Source organism: Ostrea edulis, chromosome 2, assembly GCF_947568905.1.
Source record: "Ostrea edulis chromosome 2, xbOstEdul1.1, whole genome shotgun sequence".
In the NCBI taxonomy this organism is placed as follows: domain Eukaryota; kingdom Metazoa; phylum Mollusca; class Bivalvia; order Ostreida; family Ostreidae; genus Ostrea; species Ostrea edulis.
Window position 1 is genome coordinate 78,242,858 of NC_079165.1, and position 17,682 is coordinate 78,260,539.

A 17,682-nucleotide genomic window follows, 5' to 3' on the forward strand; every position below is an offset into this window, starting at 1 on the left:
AAAACCGGAACAGACGGTGTGACGTCAAAATCATTGATTTTTGTGGTCTTGAATACAAAAGAGTTCCACATCATGGTAGCCTCTATAGATGGCGGGAGTTTCAATTTTTAACGTTTTCAAATTAATACTGAAGATTATCTAGGCCGTATATCAACAAAATAGTATGACAAATTTTTATCATATAATTAATCCTGTTATTTATCATGTAAAAATAGTTGGGTTGCCTTCCCCTTTAAAGATGTCGTTCAATTCATGTGCGCAGTACTTTAAACATACATCAAATAGTTCATCCTCTGTTCAATATTATTTATGAATTATGGTTTCATCTAGTATATGTAAAACTTATACGGTACCAATTTTGATGCACCAGATGCGCATTTCGACAAATAATGTCTCTTCAGTGATGCTCAACCGAAATGTTTGAAACCCGAAATAACTATGAAGTTTAAGAGCTGAATATAGCCAAAAACAGCGTGCCAAAAAAGTGGAGCCAAGTTCGTCCAAGGATAAGAGTTATGCATGAGGGAGGTAATCCTTAATTTTGAAATGAATTTCTAAATTTTATAACAGCAATTAAATATACATCCGTATTTTCAAGCTAGTAACGAAGTACTTAGCTTCTGGGCTGTAGAGACCCTCGGGGACTAACAGTCCCTATTTGTGATTATATATATATAAATATATTTTATATATATATATATATATAATCACAACTAGGTACTGAAAATTTTCGCCCCAGCCCGGGGTCGAACCAGCGACGTACAGCACCCACCGCCTAGCAAGATTGTCAAACCAGTGCGTAAGTCCACTCGGCCACAACGACTTCCCTTGAGGCCGAGTGGACTTACGCACTGGTTTGACAATCTTGCTAGGCGGTGGGTGCCGTACGTCGCTGGTTCGACCCCGGGCTGGGGCGAAAATTTTCAGTACCTAGTTGTGATTATTTAGCGCTTTATATATATATATATATATATAGACAGTAAATCAAAATTTTAACATATACGCATAAAATAAGGAACAGTGATCAATTTCATAACCCTATAAAGAATACAAATTTGATAGTTTGGAAAACACGAACTTCTAGATATATCAGAGCTGGGATCAGCTGCCTAGGAGGAGTTTACACGCAACCCCTATCAACCGGTCACACCCATCGGAAACCCTGTATCTTGACAAGGTTATCGACATGAATCAAGATTTTCGCACATAAATGACAAGATCATCGAATATAGATCAAGAGTTTTGCATATAAATGCAAATTTGTTTATCATTGTAACGTTTTACACACCATACTTGCATTGTGTTTAAGATAAATAGATACTGCGGCTCAGCTGCTGACGTCATGGATTTGATTACTACGTAATTGCACGAAATGTGTTATGCATGGAACACCTATCCATTCAGAAACTTAAAACACCATATAAGTACCCGGATCCAGTAGCTTTCATTTTTTCTTGGAGATGTGTTTGGACCGAATTTTGAATGAATAGCAAGATGAAAGGAAAAATGAAATGCCGTTATTACAAAACTCAGAGGAATCCTAACGACTTGAATTATTGTGACACGTGTGTCAAATACAGATCATTTGTCGTGCATTTGCGCGGATTTGATCTTGTTTGTATGTCATAAACGGGTTTTGTGACAATTATTTTGTCTGCACATCACTCTATTACTTTTTACTAAAATTTACTCTATCACATGCATTATCACCTGTCTCATTCAACATCGGTAAAATCAATAAAATATAATAAAATTGTCATATCGATTAATAAACCTCAATTTATCAAGTAAGTAATGCTGCCATTTGTTTTTCGAGCGTTGTGTGTAATCTGCGAATTTTCGGAGCTTCGCCAAATTGTTTGTTTCACGCTCGGCATCCTGTGACCATATGTATTGAAGAGATGTTAGGAACGCATGTCGGATAGATGCAACAGATAAAGGTGTGTTTGCTTACTTGCCACAATTCAAAGAAAAGGGTATATTTTTACACACACACACACACACACACACCAAAATATTCTCATTATATGTCTGGCCTATGTGTATACAAAATACATTATATTATACATTGTACATTATATCCTATTCCCATCACTGGCTTAGAGAGGGCAGTAGGCTTGAGGACTTATCTAGCCTTGCCCGTCATCCAACGTCAAAACTTTGACCTCGGAAGTGATTGTGGATACGATGAGAACAACTTGAGACGGAGAAAGTTTGCATATGAGCTTGATGTTTACTCTTGCAGATCTCAAATATTTTATATTCATATTTCTGATAGAAAAATCTTAACCTTCATTAAACTTGAATTGACATTACTTCCCCGAGGATTGACAAACAATATCTCTGAAGTGGTTCCCTAGACCAGGGTTCGTTATCATTACAAATTTTACTGTGTTGTAGACTGCACGCGAAGCGTTTTATGACGTTTAGAAAAGACTGAATGTATAATGAACAACAATAACAAAACAAAAATGCACAGATTAAACATTTCGATAGTTTATACATATCTGGTGCAAATATTGAACATAAATCAATCTTGGTCTTGAGTTTTTCTGTTTGTTCAAAAGGGAACTTGTATCAGGATCTTGTCCTCTTTCACAGTCTACAAAATGTAATTTGTAATAATTTTATTGATTTTAATGTACTTTTACAAATGTCAGCAAAAGTCGACAGCCATCTGATGTCCTCTCTCTTGCCTCCACAGAGGATACACAGAAGTGCACCGTAGCTGACTGTTCTTGGGATGTTGCTTGAATTCTCGACAGAGCTTACAAAACATTCCTACCTAAAAGACATCACATGTGTTCTACATTATCGTAGATCAATCTATCTAGTTTAAATTTAAAATCAAAACTTTAAATCTAAAATATAAGTAATTAGATAAAATTATTTTGAAGTGCGTTATCCAAGTACACCGAATTAATTATATCTAACGTTAACACTCATTACATTAAATTTTACTCTCTTTTTCTAACAAAAAATATCAAGTACCTTTACATGCATCTGACACATGTTCTAGCTATGTGTATTTCAGTAACCAGTCCTCGTAAAATTCAGGTAGCTTGATATGGAGGAATTATCTTCCGTCAACGCAGGCCTGTAATCTCCCCTCATCTAAGATCATCTTCCGTCAACGCAGGCCTGTAATCTCCCCTCATCTAAGATCATCATTTTCATTCTCATCTTTGAAACGAAATAACGCAGTAAAATTTCCTTGTTCTGAATACAGTTGCATGTCTTATATAAAAGGGCGAGTCAATAAGTAACCAGCCCATTCCATTTCAGATTGGCCGAGACGGTAACGATTTATTTTTCATGGCTTGTTTCAATACATGTTTTATACCTAGATACAAAATTACACGTATATCGGGCCAATCTTTCATAAGATATTGAATGTCAAACATGGCTAGAGATGCAAAGGCATGCTTTTCATCTAAAGTTGGGTACCGTGCTATAATTCGGTACTTGTATTTAAAAGGTAAAACAGGCAAGGAAATACACGGCGAGTTAGCCGATGTTCAGGGGTCTTCTGCGCCATCTTATGCTCAGGTTAAATTCTGGGTAGGTGAATTCAAACACGGTAGAACGTCTTTAGAAGATGAAGCCATGTCTGGACGCCTACTGGATGCCACCGACGAAGAAATGTGTAAGAAAGTTCGGGATCTGGTATACTCTTATAGGCGAATTCAGGTGGAAGAAATAGCGCAGGCATTAGGCATTGCACATGGTAGCGTTTCAACAATCTTATATGATCGTTTAGGTATGCGCAAGCTAACAGCCTGATGGGTCCCCAAATCCCATAGCGATGATCAAATGGCATCCATAGCATCAGTATGTAGCGCCTTAGGTCAAAAGATGATTTTCTTTTTCGTCTGGTGACTGTAGATGAGACTTGGATTCATTATTATGAATCAGAGTATAAAGTTCAGAGTCGTCAGTGGGTAGGGTCTGGCTCCCCGAGGCCAAAGAAGTTCCAGACGCAACCATCTGCTGGCAAGGTAATGGCCATAGTATTTTGGGACGCAAAAGGCCTTATTATGTTGGACTTTTTACCCAAGAGAAATACAATAAATAGAGTGTACTATGCAAACTTGCTATACCAGCTGAGAAACGCCATCCGTGAAAAACGCCGAGAGAAACTCTCTAAAGGTATTTTGCTGCAACAGGACAACACGATAGTCCACACTTGCAAAGTTGCAATGGATGCTGTAGAGCGATAGGGGTATAAATTAATACCACATTATGCCTATTCGTCTGACCTAGCTACTAGCGACTTCTTCCCAAACTTGAAAAAGGATATCCGTGGGCGTCATTTCCGGCCTGACGAAGAAGTCGTGACGGCAGTTGAGGAGTGGATCAATGGAAAGGACCCTGACTTTTTCAGTTCTGGGCTGATGGCACTTGAACACCGTTGGTCTAAGTGCATCACACTAGAGGGCAATTACATCGAAAAAGAAGAGGTGGGTCTCAACCGGAAATGAGTTAGGCTTGTTACTTATTGACATGGCCTCAGAACTATATTACCGTGTGAATATCGACGATCTATTAGAAAAATGGTTCCATTCACACCTACTAGTACACCTGCTTACCGTGTATAGAGGTGTATTCAATTCCGTAATATCGCCACTCTGAGACAGGGATCACTGTCCTTCGCTGTAAAAACACAACCGTACTCAAGTCCGCTTTAATGTGATAAATAATAATTCTTTCTCGTTACCCTAATTTCGTTCACGATCGGCGCGGATCTTACTGTATCACGTACTGTGTCGCACACATTGATATTGTGTCGGGTGAAATTTTTACTGTGTCTGGGGCGCCCAGTAAAACACCGATGGAGAACACTGCCATACACAGTGGATTGTATGATTTTCATGCGTTTACCTTTTTGTTCGAAAATCATGCGAATATCCTCTGGTATGTCCAGGGGTCCGTGTTTGCCAAATTCTTTATTTTATATTCCTTGAGGGTTATGAGCTTAAACGTTGTTTGTTTTCTTCACCTTTCATCATATGAATCACGCGTGTAAATATAATGCAAATTTATTCGCATAATATTCATGCAATTTCTCGTATAGTCTATTTTTTAAGAGATATTTTTTTGAAAAATACATGAAGGTATGAAGTGCGACGTTTTATGTTGGCATAAAAGGCAAACATAACGAACAGTGATCAATTTCATAACCCCCACAAGGAATACAAAATAAAGAGTTGGACACAAGGACCCCTGGTTTGATTTTGTTGATATTGAAAAAGTTTTGCGATTTCAAATTTACCAAATATTCTTTGCAATATTTTAGAATTTTGATTTACACCATTTTTCTCATATGTTGTGGTACAATACATTTGAGGTTTCTCCTTCACAGCAGTTAAGATTTTCGTTAGGAGGAAAGATACGGAATTGGTAAAACATTTACTGGATCCAGCAATGATCTATACATACTGTGTTTATGTCTCCCAACTAACTACCCAAGTGTTTGTTCTGAGAATGATCAGATTTTAAATCAAAGCAGACTACTGACACAGTTGATGTTTCTAGTTACAGGGGTTTCAACAGTCTTGTTTGAAAACCCTATGATCATTATAACGATCTCATTTACCAATACAACCTGCCATTGGGTCAAATGCTGTCTGACGCGTTTTATACCAATTGTTATGCCATTCTTTACAAGCTGATTTTGACTACTCCATTTACTTGATCAAGATATAGGATTTACGGCGGTAGTGACCTGTCGATAGGAGATGTTTACTAATCCTACGCACCTAATCTCACATCTGGCATGTCCAAGGGTCCGTTTTTGCCCTAATTTTAATTTTGTATTCTTTATAGGAATTGTGAAATTGATCACTGTTCGTTATATTCACATTTCTTCTGTTTATAAGAGTTATCGTGGAGTTTTGGAATCCAGTGTAGGCACGGTAACTCATGTTCATACGTCACATCAATTGGAGTATTAAATGTGTTGAAGCTCAACCTGGAGAAGAAGTTGGATTACTAAGTGTGGGATTAAAGCCAAGTTCATATAATAAAGTTGTAATTATGAACCCTCCGCATAAAGACAGTTACAAGCTTTTTCAGCTGGAATCAAAACATGTTCCTTCTGTAACCTATATAATTCTCTTATCACTTCGGGTTTATTAAACACAGAAGGATATAAGATGGTTCGCTCTTTTGTTTTGATGTGTCTAATACGAGATTTAATATTTGTCTGATCCTATGTTTTATCCATTCTGACTAAGTGTCAACTTCTTCCTTTTCATCTCTTGTCCATAATTTGTGACATACGTCATATTAGAGATGAAGTCTTGTCACCAGTTGAAAGGTCATCGCTCTCTGAATTTTTGAAAATAAGCGATTTGAGGTCGTTATTTCAACTATATCGACACCAGTAATAATGTCATGTCCAGCTGGGCTATATTGAAAGAAAAACAAGAACATGTAGGTGGATAATGTATGATGTCGCCTTTATCTACGCACTGTAAAGTTTGTTTGTAATTAAAAAGTTTGGATTCAATGGTAGAAGTATATTTATAGAAATGCGGGGTGTAGACTTGAACTTGAAATATAATAGAATACCGGTGTTGTAGCATAGACTCACCCCACCCCACCCCCCCGGAAAAACGGGCCAGGGATAGATTTCCTCCATAGGGGGGAAAAGCGCCCCAGTATATAATTTCCTCCTATGTACAAAGTCGAGTATAGAGTTTCCGCCCCCGGTTTCCGGATTTCATTTGTTATAGTTGAATGAAATAAATATGCGCTTATCAATATTACGGATTTCAAACATTTCGGTTGAGCATCACTGAAGAGACATTATTTGTCGAAATGCGCATCTGGTGCATCAAAATTGGTACCGTATACGTTTTACATTATGACCCCTGGGTCGAGGCCTCTGCTGGTAGACTGTTAGTCCCCGAGGGTCTCTACAGCCCAGTAGCTAAGTACTTCGTTACTAGCTTGAAAATACGGATGTATATTTAATTGCTGTTATAAAATTTAGAAATTCATTTCAAAATTAGGGATTATCTCCCTCATGCACAGCTCTTATCCTTGGACGAATTTGGCTCCACTTTTTTGGCACGCTGTTTTTTTGGCTATATTTAGCTCTAAAACTTCATAGTTATTTCGGATTTCAAACATTTCGGTTGAGCATCACTGAAGAGACATTATTTGTCGAAATGCGCATCTGGTGCATCAAAATTGGTACCGTATAAGTTTTACATCATAAAACTGACGAATATTTTTTTAGATGTTGAAGTTGGGTTTACACGCTGAAAACTTTGAAATGCATATTGTAAATACAATATGCTTCCCAAAAGACGATGGTCAATATCATTAGAATTTTTCGTAAAAAGTCGACTAAAAGATATACATTTAAAATATCTGTAAAATAAAATAGATGAACTGTACAAATAAAAGTAATTTAATTTTCTCGTTTATCAAAGTCAAAAATTTTAATTTAAAAAACTTCTTCCTAACTTTACTATTTTAAATGTTAGATACTAGTAAATAACGATAAAGACTTGAGATGTCTGAATGAAATTTGATATACCATTACACGATTTGAATAATTTCCTTTTTTTTTTTTTTTTTTAAAAAAAGCACAAGACAATGATTGTTCACGATACACGAGAGCCTGCTCAAAATTAAAAATAGAAAATAGAAGAATTCCTGGGTCTACATAGGCTAGAGAATTGTAGTAATAGAACTGGAAACGGATACATAGCTAAATTGTAAGAAGAGGGAAAAGCGTACTGTCATTTAGGGGGAAATTCTATACTGGGACGGTTTTTCCTGTGGGGGATTGGGCCCGGATTAATTCTTCCTAAGGGGGGAATTCTATGCCAGGCCCATCTTTCCGGGGAAATGTCTATCCCGGGCCCGTTTTTCCGGAGGGAAAGTCTATGCGGGGGAGGGTCCTATGCTACAATACCGGTACAAGACTGAACTCTTTTGCATAAAGACGGCATCTACATGTATTCTTTTGTTGATATAACTGATTAAATTCATCGGTTTGCCTATTATTATTATTATTATTTTTTTTTTACATCAGATATACCTTTTTCTTTCGAATATTGAGACTTCATAAGCTGTTGAATGAGGTGTCATATTAGACCAGTATTGCGTGACATTTTCCATTTTGAAGATATCGTTCGAAAGATTGTTGACTCTTACGCCTAATTGCCGAATGTATGGTGAAGGAACAGTCATTGCATACTTTTGTGTCTTAGGTTTGATCTTGTTAATGTAACAGCGGGACTGGAATTTATGACTTCCCAATCATGAATTTTTTATATGTAAAATATAATCATAACCCATCGGTCGCGGTCAGTGGCAATGTTCGTTTCGTGACATGGACGTTTTGGGTTAGAGCCCTACTCGTGTCATGACAGTGTCAAATTTAAGACATAAATATAGGTAGTGATTGCTCCTTCGCCAACCTCTTGACAATTAGAATTGAGAATAATGGGTATTTCGGATATGACTTTAAAACAGAAATCTGGTGTCGCGAGAGACGTTGGAAAGTAAAGAACCCTCACTGCTACGGCCCTGGGCGTTATGCATATACATGTACGTCTAAATGTGTGGTACTTCACCTACAGCTGGTGACGTCTGAATATGAGTGAAAAAAATCTCGACGGGACGTAAATGAAAGAAATATACAGTTATTCTTGTTTTATGTCCCATTTCACCATCTTTCACTCCTTTGGAGTCGTCACAAGCTATAGATTATGTAATATGATTGTCTAATGATTTTTGATTAACTTTGGTAGGTATGCCTGGTTGATATTTACCTTGCTTATGACTGTGACGTTAGTAGTCTTCATTGTCGATGCATTCATAAACTTCTTGAAGTACAACACTGTCACTCAAATATCCGCCGACAACAAAAATCGTATCGACTTTCCGGCAGTGACCATCTGCAACATGAACATGGTCAAAAAGAGCATCATCCATTGCAATGACACGGTGTTCGCAGGATTGGACACAATTTTCCTGAACTTTGGAGAAACTCTCGTGATAGAGGACATACTTACCCCGGGATTAGGGTTTGTAAAAGGAGAGATTCCAAACGGGGAACAAATGTTGCAGTGTCTTCTGCAATACTCCAACACCGTACGGGAGATGCTGCCGATATGCACTTGGAAAGGAAGACTGGAGCCGTGTCAGAATCTATTTATAACTACACTGACTGAGATGGGTGTGTGCTTCACATTTAATGGGGAAGGGAACCAGCGGTTACAGACATCACACTCCGGATCTGATGGAGGACTCGGAGTGTTTATTGATATTCAACAAGCAAATTACTTTTACTCGTCTACCATTCAAGCAGGGATAAAGGTACAAAAACATGTTACACACTTCAAATTATACAGGAAAAAGATAAATATTATTGGTACAATGTACTGTTCCATAGATAGATGAATGGGTGGAGATAGATAGATAGATAGATAGATAGTTGAGAGAGAGAGAGAGAGAGAGAGTCGCCTGATAAGAAATTCCACAATCCCTAGCGAACTAGCGAAGAAATTTTAAAACTCATTTCTTAATTAATTTTATCGAGCTTGCATGATGGTTTTTAGAGTTTAATAATGAAATGACAAGATCATCAAAGATGACTATTGAGAACATCATGTTACGATGGGTCTCCTCGCTCTGCGGAAACTTCTTGCGTGATTGGTAGACATGATATTTACAGTGCTTTAAGATATAAGAACAGAAAATAGTCTCGTTCACGCCACGGTGATATCATTCATATTTAATGACCTTGAAGCCACGACGAAACCGCTAAGTTTGGCTCACGGATGTTGACCCATTATAATTTTGAAAAAAAAATGAATAATTGATTTTGCATAGCTAAGTAACTGACTAGGTCGTTTGCTGAGGGAATTCTTGTTGTGTATTTTAATGAACATTATGATTTATTGGAATTTCTTATATCTGTTGTTTATATACGACGCTTTGGAAATGAAGAGAAAATATTTGTTTGCTACTGAAATATTAATATCAATTTATTCTGATTCTGTGTACATGGTAAAACGGAGTGAAAAACACCTGGCTGAGTGGAGTATCTGTACACAAATATCGAGTCGGTCGGTCCATTTAGTAAACCCCTCCCTAAAATAAAACGTGGTCATCATTACACGTTATGTTCACTTTTGTTGTCTTAAAGATTAAATATGTAGCCCAGATACATTTATCTATTATAATGTTTGGACTTCATCCTAAAATATATAAAAAATCAGCATATTAAGTAAACAGGTTGATTTTGGAAGAAAATGAGATTAAAATTGTATTTTACATTTTCATACTTTTAGACTTTGAATGTGTACTTATACATACTTGCACTGTGACGACAGGTGGTCCTCCATGAACCGGAAGAGGCCCCTCTTCCTTCCATGCGTGGATTTTTGGTGGCTCCTGGACTGTCAGCTGAGGCCGTCATCAGCAGAACAGGGGTAGGAAACAATGTAGTCACCGTCTCTGTAACAAGGGTATGAAACAGTGTAGTCACCGTCTCTGTAACAATGATAGGAAACAGTGTAGACACCGTTTCTGTAACAAGGGTAGGAAACAGTGTAGTCACCGTCTCTGTAACAAGGGTAGGAAACAGTGTAGACACCGTCTCTGTAACAATGATAGGAAACAGTGTAGACACCGTCTCTGTAACAAGGGTAGGAAACCGTGTGGGTACCGTCTCTGTCATAAGGGTATGAAACAGTGTAGGTACCGTATCTGTAACAAAGGTAGGAAATAGTGTAGGCACCATATTTGTAATAAGGCTAGGAAACGGTTTGGTTAGTGTATCTTGCTTCAACAAATCCAAACTATACTTAACAATGAAAGCTCAAATTCTATTCGTTTGATAAATATAATTTCAATATTTGTCAACTCACATGATTTATAGGGAAAGAGTGATGATGGAGATGGGTATATTTTTCATATCACAAGCGTGTCGTGAAGGTGTTCAAGAGCACGAAACAGCAAGATGTGAAAGATTCCCTCACAATTGTATGGATTAATATTTGTAGAAAAATTTCCTAGATGAACCATATGGTAGGTGCTTAAACATTGAAGAAGTGGGGAACCCTCTACATCGATACAAATCCTACAGCGAAAAGGCCTGCCGAATGGAGTGCATGATAGATTACCTGGTCAGTGCTGATGAACACTGCAGAAACTGTCGTCACTTCCTCTACCCCGGTAATGTCACAATGAGTTGTTTTTAAAATACATACTTTAATTTTGTGATTTTGTTTGTGCTGTTCCTTGGACAAGAAGATAGCTATGGTGAAATTAAAGAAATGCGCGACGTTTCTCAATATTGTGTAGTTTTTCTTTACGTTATTCGTGCATTTCATTTGCATTCTATCTCGTTTCGAACTACAAAGATCTAGGGGTATATTACTACGTCTGTTCTAAATGTAGTATAGTCTGATTGTTCCTTTGTTGCAAACAAAACTCTCAGCTCATATGGGCCACGACACTGTTGGTTATTTAAAACTCAAATTTTCGACGCAACCCGCGTCTTTATCAAGAAACATATGTTACATAAACAAATATCACACACCACGAAAAAACGACAAGTAGCAATAATCTACATTGTTAACAAGAATGATACACTTTTGTACTGAATGAGAAAAAATGGTTTCGTTGTAAGCGTGTTTACTGACGATGGTGTAGAGAGTTTGTACCATGGTCGGGTCGGGATGAAAATAGAATTATTTTTCAAAATTATAGAAATCAGACAAATTTAGAGGGAAAACTTCCAAAACAACGTGATTGTGAAATAAAATGGTGGGAATATAATGATTTGGAGTGATTAAGTTCAAAACAATATTTGGTAGTCGGTGCCATTGTTGATTCGGATATGGTAAACAGTGCTGACAAAGAAAAATAATATGATTGCCACAAGAACACGATTAAACAACAAAAGCAACTAAGTCGATTAATAGACACAGATCTCGCATTAAAATCAACAATCCAAGTGGTGAGTGGGAGAGAAGTCTAAGGAAAAGGATACTGTATTATTTTTTAAGCTGATATATTTTTCAATGTCAAAGAAATTAATATATAATTAGAAAGTTATCGAAGCATTGAAGGGAAAAAAATCTTTGGAAGAGAAACTGGGACCCTTGTATTAAACCTCTGAGCTGAGCTACTCGGGCATATATACAAAGCATGGTAATATTACTAGGATGTAAAATTTAAAACCTATTTCGGAAATCATACAAGAACTGTTCATATCGCGATGAACAATTGTTTTTAGAGAAAATGTCAAAAAAGTAACATGTGTTCTTCTTTGGTGTTTATGATAGGACCAGAGCGTTTGTGCGAGTATAAGGAACTGGAAGATTGCTTCGTATTTTATCGTGAGTAGTGATAATTTCAATCTCTTTCTACATTCGTTTAACACCATTACAAGCCCCAAAACGGAGGTGACTTTACAGCATACCGGTATTGCAAACAGCAATATGATTTATGTATTGTCATTTCAGGAAATGCATCGACAAGTGGTTTTACAAAAGGCTGCAAGTGTAAAAGACCATGTGTCATGTACCAATATAAAACGTCCATATCGTATGCTCGATTCATGTCGGATTTTATGAACACCTACTTTCTTACGAAGGGTTTTTTTCTTTCCAACGAGTACTCAAAGTAAGAACATGAAAAAATGTAATGATAAACAGATGATCAGTACGACTTAATGTAATGATGAACAGATCATCAGTACGACTTAATGTCATGATGAACAGGTCATCAGTACGACTTAATGCAATGATAAACAGATTACCAGTACGACTTAATGTAATGATAAACAGATGATTAGTACGACTTAATGTAATAATGAACAGATGATCAGTACGACTTAATGTCGTGATAAACAGTTGATCAGTACGATTTAATGTAATGATAAACAGATGATCAGTACGACTTAATGTAATGATAAACAGATCATCAGTACAACTTAATATAATGATAAACAGATGATCAGTACGACTTAATGTAATGATTAACAGATAATCAGTACGACTTAATGTAATGATTAACAGATAATCAGTACGACTTAATGTAATAATAAACAGATCATCAGTACGACTTAATGTAATGATATACAGATCATCAGTACGACTTAATGTAATGATAAACAGATCATCAGTACGACTTAATGTAATGATAAACAGATCATCAGTACGACTTAATGCAATGATAAACAGATCATCAGTACGACTTAATGTAATGATAAACAGATCATCAGTACGACTTGATGTAATGATAAACAGATCATCAGTGCCACTTGACATGATAGGGAGTACGAACCAGTAAAATATTCAGCCTCTGTTTTTGTCTTCTTCACAAGAGACTCTACGCTGTGCGTTGTAATATAATTGATTGGGTGTTTATAAATCTATTGTATTGTGATAGGTTTATAAATCTATTGTATTGTGATAGGTTTATAAATCTAATGTATTGTGATAGGTTTATAAATCTATTGTCTTGTAATTGCTTTATAAATGTATTGTATTGTGATTGGTTTATAAATCTATTGTATTTTGATTGCTTTATAAATATATTGTATTGTGATAGGGTTATAAATGTATTGTATTGTGATTGGTTTATAAATCTATTGTATTGTGATAGGTTTATAAATCTATGTATAGTGATAACTTAGTGTTTATCATGCATTTTACCTTGCTTCAGAAGTATGTGAAATGATAATCGTTTTAATATATTTCTTCACTTTTCAGAGACAATTTCATAGAGTTGAAGATTTATTACGATTCTCTAATTGAGACTGCTGTAACGGAAGTTCCAGAGTTCAATATTTTTGAGATGCTCAGTAAGAAAAAGCTTTCAAACCCTCAGTTCAGATGCATGTGATCCTTTATCGTGAATAGATATAGTTGTCCCTTTTATTTATTTATTTTATCTATTATCATTATTTTTTTTATAATAGCATTGTAATACCCGGTATCCAATTGTTGCATGATACTAACATTATTGCTGGATATATTTGTTGATATATGTGTAGCTTAGTCTAGTTTTAATCGGTGTCTGGGTGAACTCTGGTGCACTGTACCTCCAAGTATGACGGCCACATAAATCGTGGAACTTAGGAAAAATTGAGAAATCGCAATTTATATTGTCTCAGTTAGACCTCTCACAATCTGACAAATCGTGTCTGATTGAGGGAAATACATTGCATTGTAATCCAATCTAGAATGGAAAACTTTGGATACTTTAACGTTTATTCCTCTCTGTAAGATGCATCAAAAATTTTTAACATCGAGATAGACTTCCGATATGATATAAGGAGCCCGTAAATGTATAACAGTTATCAGCCGCGACCCCCGGTAGACGTGCCCTAGACAGCGTCATACATCGCAGACGCATTGGACCGGCACCTTGAGACACATCAGTACCTTTCATTAATATGTTATCATCATCATCATCATCATTTCCGTCTCTCCCTGTAGAGAATTGGGCAGGGAATATTTCCTCTCCATTCTGTTCTGCCTCTGTCTTTCCTGACGGCTTCATCCCACCACCTGAATCCCAGTTGTTTCCTTTCTGTTTCCACACTTCTTCTCCATGTTTCTCTTTCCATAGTTCTTCTCCATGTTTCTCTTTCCACACTTCTTCTCCATGTTTCTCTTTCCACACTTCTTCTCCATGTTTCTCTTTCCACAGTTCTTCTCCATGTTTCTCTTTCCACACTTCTTCTCCATGTTTCTTTTTCCACAGTTCTTCTCCATGTTTCTCTTTCCACACTTCTTCTCCATGTTTCTCTTTCCACAATTCTTCTCCATGTTTCTCTTTCCACACTTCTTCTCCATGTTTCTCTTTCCACACTTCTCCATGTTTCTCTTTCCACACTTCTTCTCCATGTTTCTCTTTCCACAATTCTTCTCCATGTTTCTCTTTCCACACTTCTTCTCCATGTTTCTCTTTCTACACTTCTTCTCCATGTTTCTCTTTCCACACTTCTCCATGTTTTTCTTTCCACACTTCTTCTCCATGTTTCTCTTTCCACAATTCTTCTCCATGTTTCTCTTTCCACACTTCTTCTCCATGTTTCTCTTTCCACTCTTCTCCATGTTTCTCTTTCCACACTTCTTCTCCATGTTTCTCTTTCCACAATTCTTCTCCATGTTTCTTTTTCCACAATCCTTCTCCATGTTTCTCTTTCCACACTTCTTCTCCATGTTTCTCTTTCCACTCTTCTCCATGTTTCTCTTTCCACAATTCTTCTCCATGTTTCTCTTTCCACACTTCTTCTCCATGTTTCTCTTTCCACACTTCTCCATGTTTCTCTTTCCACACTAGTATCACGGTGGACGTTCAGATACGATTCCAATGTCACGATGGACGTTCAGATACGAGTCCAGTGTCACGGTGGACGTTCAGATACGAGTCCAGTATCACGGTGGACGTTCAGATACGAGTCCAATGTCACGGTGGACGTTCAGATACGAGTCCGGTGTCACGGTGGACATTCAGATACGAGTCCAGTATCACGGTGGACGCTCAAATACACGGCATTGATTTATAGTGCTGATATGTAACTTAATTGCTTCTTACTCAGGTCAGTCACGGCCTGTGCTCAAATTCACAATGGTCCAATGAAGAACGAGTGCTCGTAAGAGGTCCGGAAAATATAAAAAACGTAATTTCAATAACAGGGGACTCGGACAACTGAGAAGGGGTCCATTTTTGCTTCCCCTTCCTCTTTTTCATCTTCCCACCCTTTCCTTCTCTCCCTTCCCGTAACCCTGCCCAGCCTCACAAAAGTATATTTAAAGTAAAGTTCACTGCACAATACAATGCATGAAACGTAAATTATCATCGAATATCCACCAGCTGTTATGTGTTGCTATTACATGTATTTGTTGTTGCTACTCAGGTAAAATCGCAACATATGTTCGATATATGTTAAACATATGTTTAAAATAGACGTGATGTTACACTTTTGCATGTAGATAATATGAAAATCATAAGAAAAACACGTGAATATAATATGAACTAAATATATGTTTATCATAAGGTATAACAAACATATGTTATTCATACTATAAACATATGTTTACCTTGAGTGCTCCTTTTATATGATTATCATATGTTTCAAAACATATGTTAATCATATGTTTAACATATGTTAAACATACATATATGTTGCAATTTTACCAGTTTATGTGTTGCTGTTGTGTGTTGCTGTTATATGTTGCTGCTATGTGTTGATGTTATGAGTTGCTGCTATATTGTTGCCGTTGTTTGTTGCTGCAGGTGATATCGGAGGTCTCATGGGAATTTTCTTGGGCGCCAGTCTATTGTCTCTGGTTGAGTTGCTGGAATTCTTTATACTCCTTCTGAGACCTCGCAACAAACTGAAGACCGCGGAGGCACCTGCCGTGGAGAAGGACACGACGTCACTTAAAGAAAGTGAGGGGGGAACTACGCACACCCCCGTCAAACAAAAAACTGGCAAAGGACACAGAAAATTGGGGAACAAAAAAATATATATTGCCCAAAAGAAAATTTAAATGCACAAAGAGGGCAGTTTAGAACTAAAAATTCTGTATATATAGTATATTAACTCAAAGAATTGTAATGAATAAACTTGAGAAAGTAAATATGAAATTATTTAGAGAAATTCTTTTGTGTGAGTACTTTATATGAGTGTCATGATTCTATTGAATGAAAAGGTGAAGAGAACAAACAGTGATCAATCTCACAAATCCTATAAAGGTGAAGGTAACAAACAGTGATCAATCTCATAATTCTTATAAAGGTGAAGATAGCAAACAGTGATCAATCTCACAAATCCTATAAAGGTGAAGGTAACAAACAGTGATCGATCTCACAAATCCTATAAAGGTGAAGATAACAAACAGTGATCAATCTCATAATTCCTATAAAGGTGAAGATAGCAAACAGTGATCGATCTCACAAATCCTATAAAGGTGAAGATAACAAACAGTGATCAATCTCATAATTCCTATAAAGGTGAAGATAGCAAACAGTGATCGATCTCACAAATCCTATAAAGGTGAAGGTAACAAACAGTGATCAATCTCATAATTCCTATAAAGGTGAAGATAGCAAACAGTGATCGATCTCACAAATCCTATAAAGGTAAAGATAACAAACAGTGATCGATCTCACAAATCCTATAAAGGTGAAGATAGCAAACAGTGATCAATCTCACAAATCCTATAAAGGTGAAGATAACAAACAGTGATCAATCTCATAATTCCTATAAAGGTGAAGATAGCAAACAGTGATCAATCTCACAAATCCTATAAAGGTGAAGGTAACAAACAGTGATCAATCTCATAATTCCTATAAAGGTGAAGATAGCAAACAGTGATCGATCTCACAAATCCTATAAAGGTAAAGGTAACAAACAGTGATCGATCTCACAAATCCTATAAAGGTAAAGGTAACAAACAGTGATCAATCTCACAAATCCTATAAAGGTGAAGGTAACAAACAGTGATCGATCTCACAAATCCTATAAAGAATGCAAACTTCAGAGTAGAGCAAACACGGATTCCTGGACACACCAGAAGCGGGATCAGATTTCTAGGAAGAGTAAGCATCCTTGGATTCCTGGACACACCAGAAGCGGGATCAGATTTCTAGGAAGAGTAAGCATCCTTGGATTCCTGGACACACCAGAAG

The 17,682-nt window shown here is 36.8% G+C and overlaps 1 protein-coding gene across 1 annotated transcript; it reads left to right on the plus strand.

The window, feature by feature from the left end:
• Positions 1 to 8,463: 8,463 nt before the first annotated feature.
• LOC130051507 (acid-sensing ion channel 1B-like) lies at positions 8,464 to 16,541 on the plus strand. The gene is made up of 8 exons (XM_056153475.1): positions 8,464 to 8,522; positions 8,772 to 9,339; positions 10,359 to 10,457; positions 11,031 to 11,202; positions 12,318 to 12,371; positions 12,498 to 12,657; positions 13,749 to 13,840; positions 16,285 to 16,541. The coding sequence occupies exons 1-8, from the start codon at positions 8,464 to 8,466 to the stop codon at positions 16,539 to 16,541; spliced, it is 1,461 nt and encodes a 486-aa protein (XP_056009450.1).
• Positions 16,542 to 17,682: the final 1,141 nt, after the last annotated feature.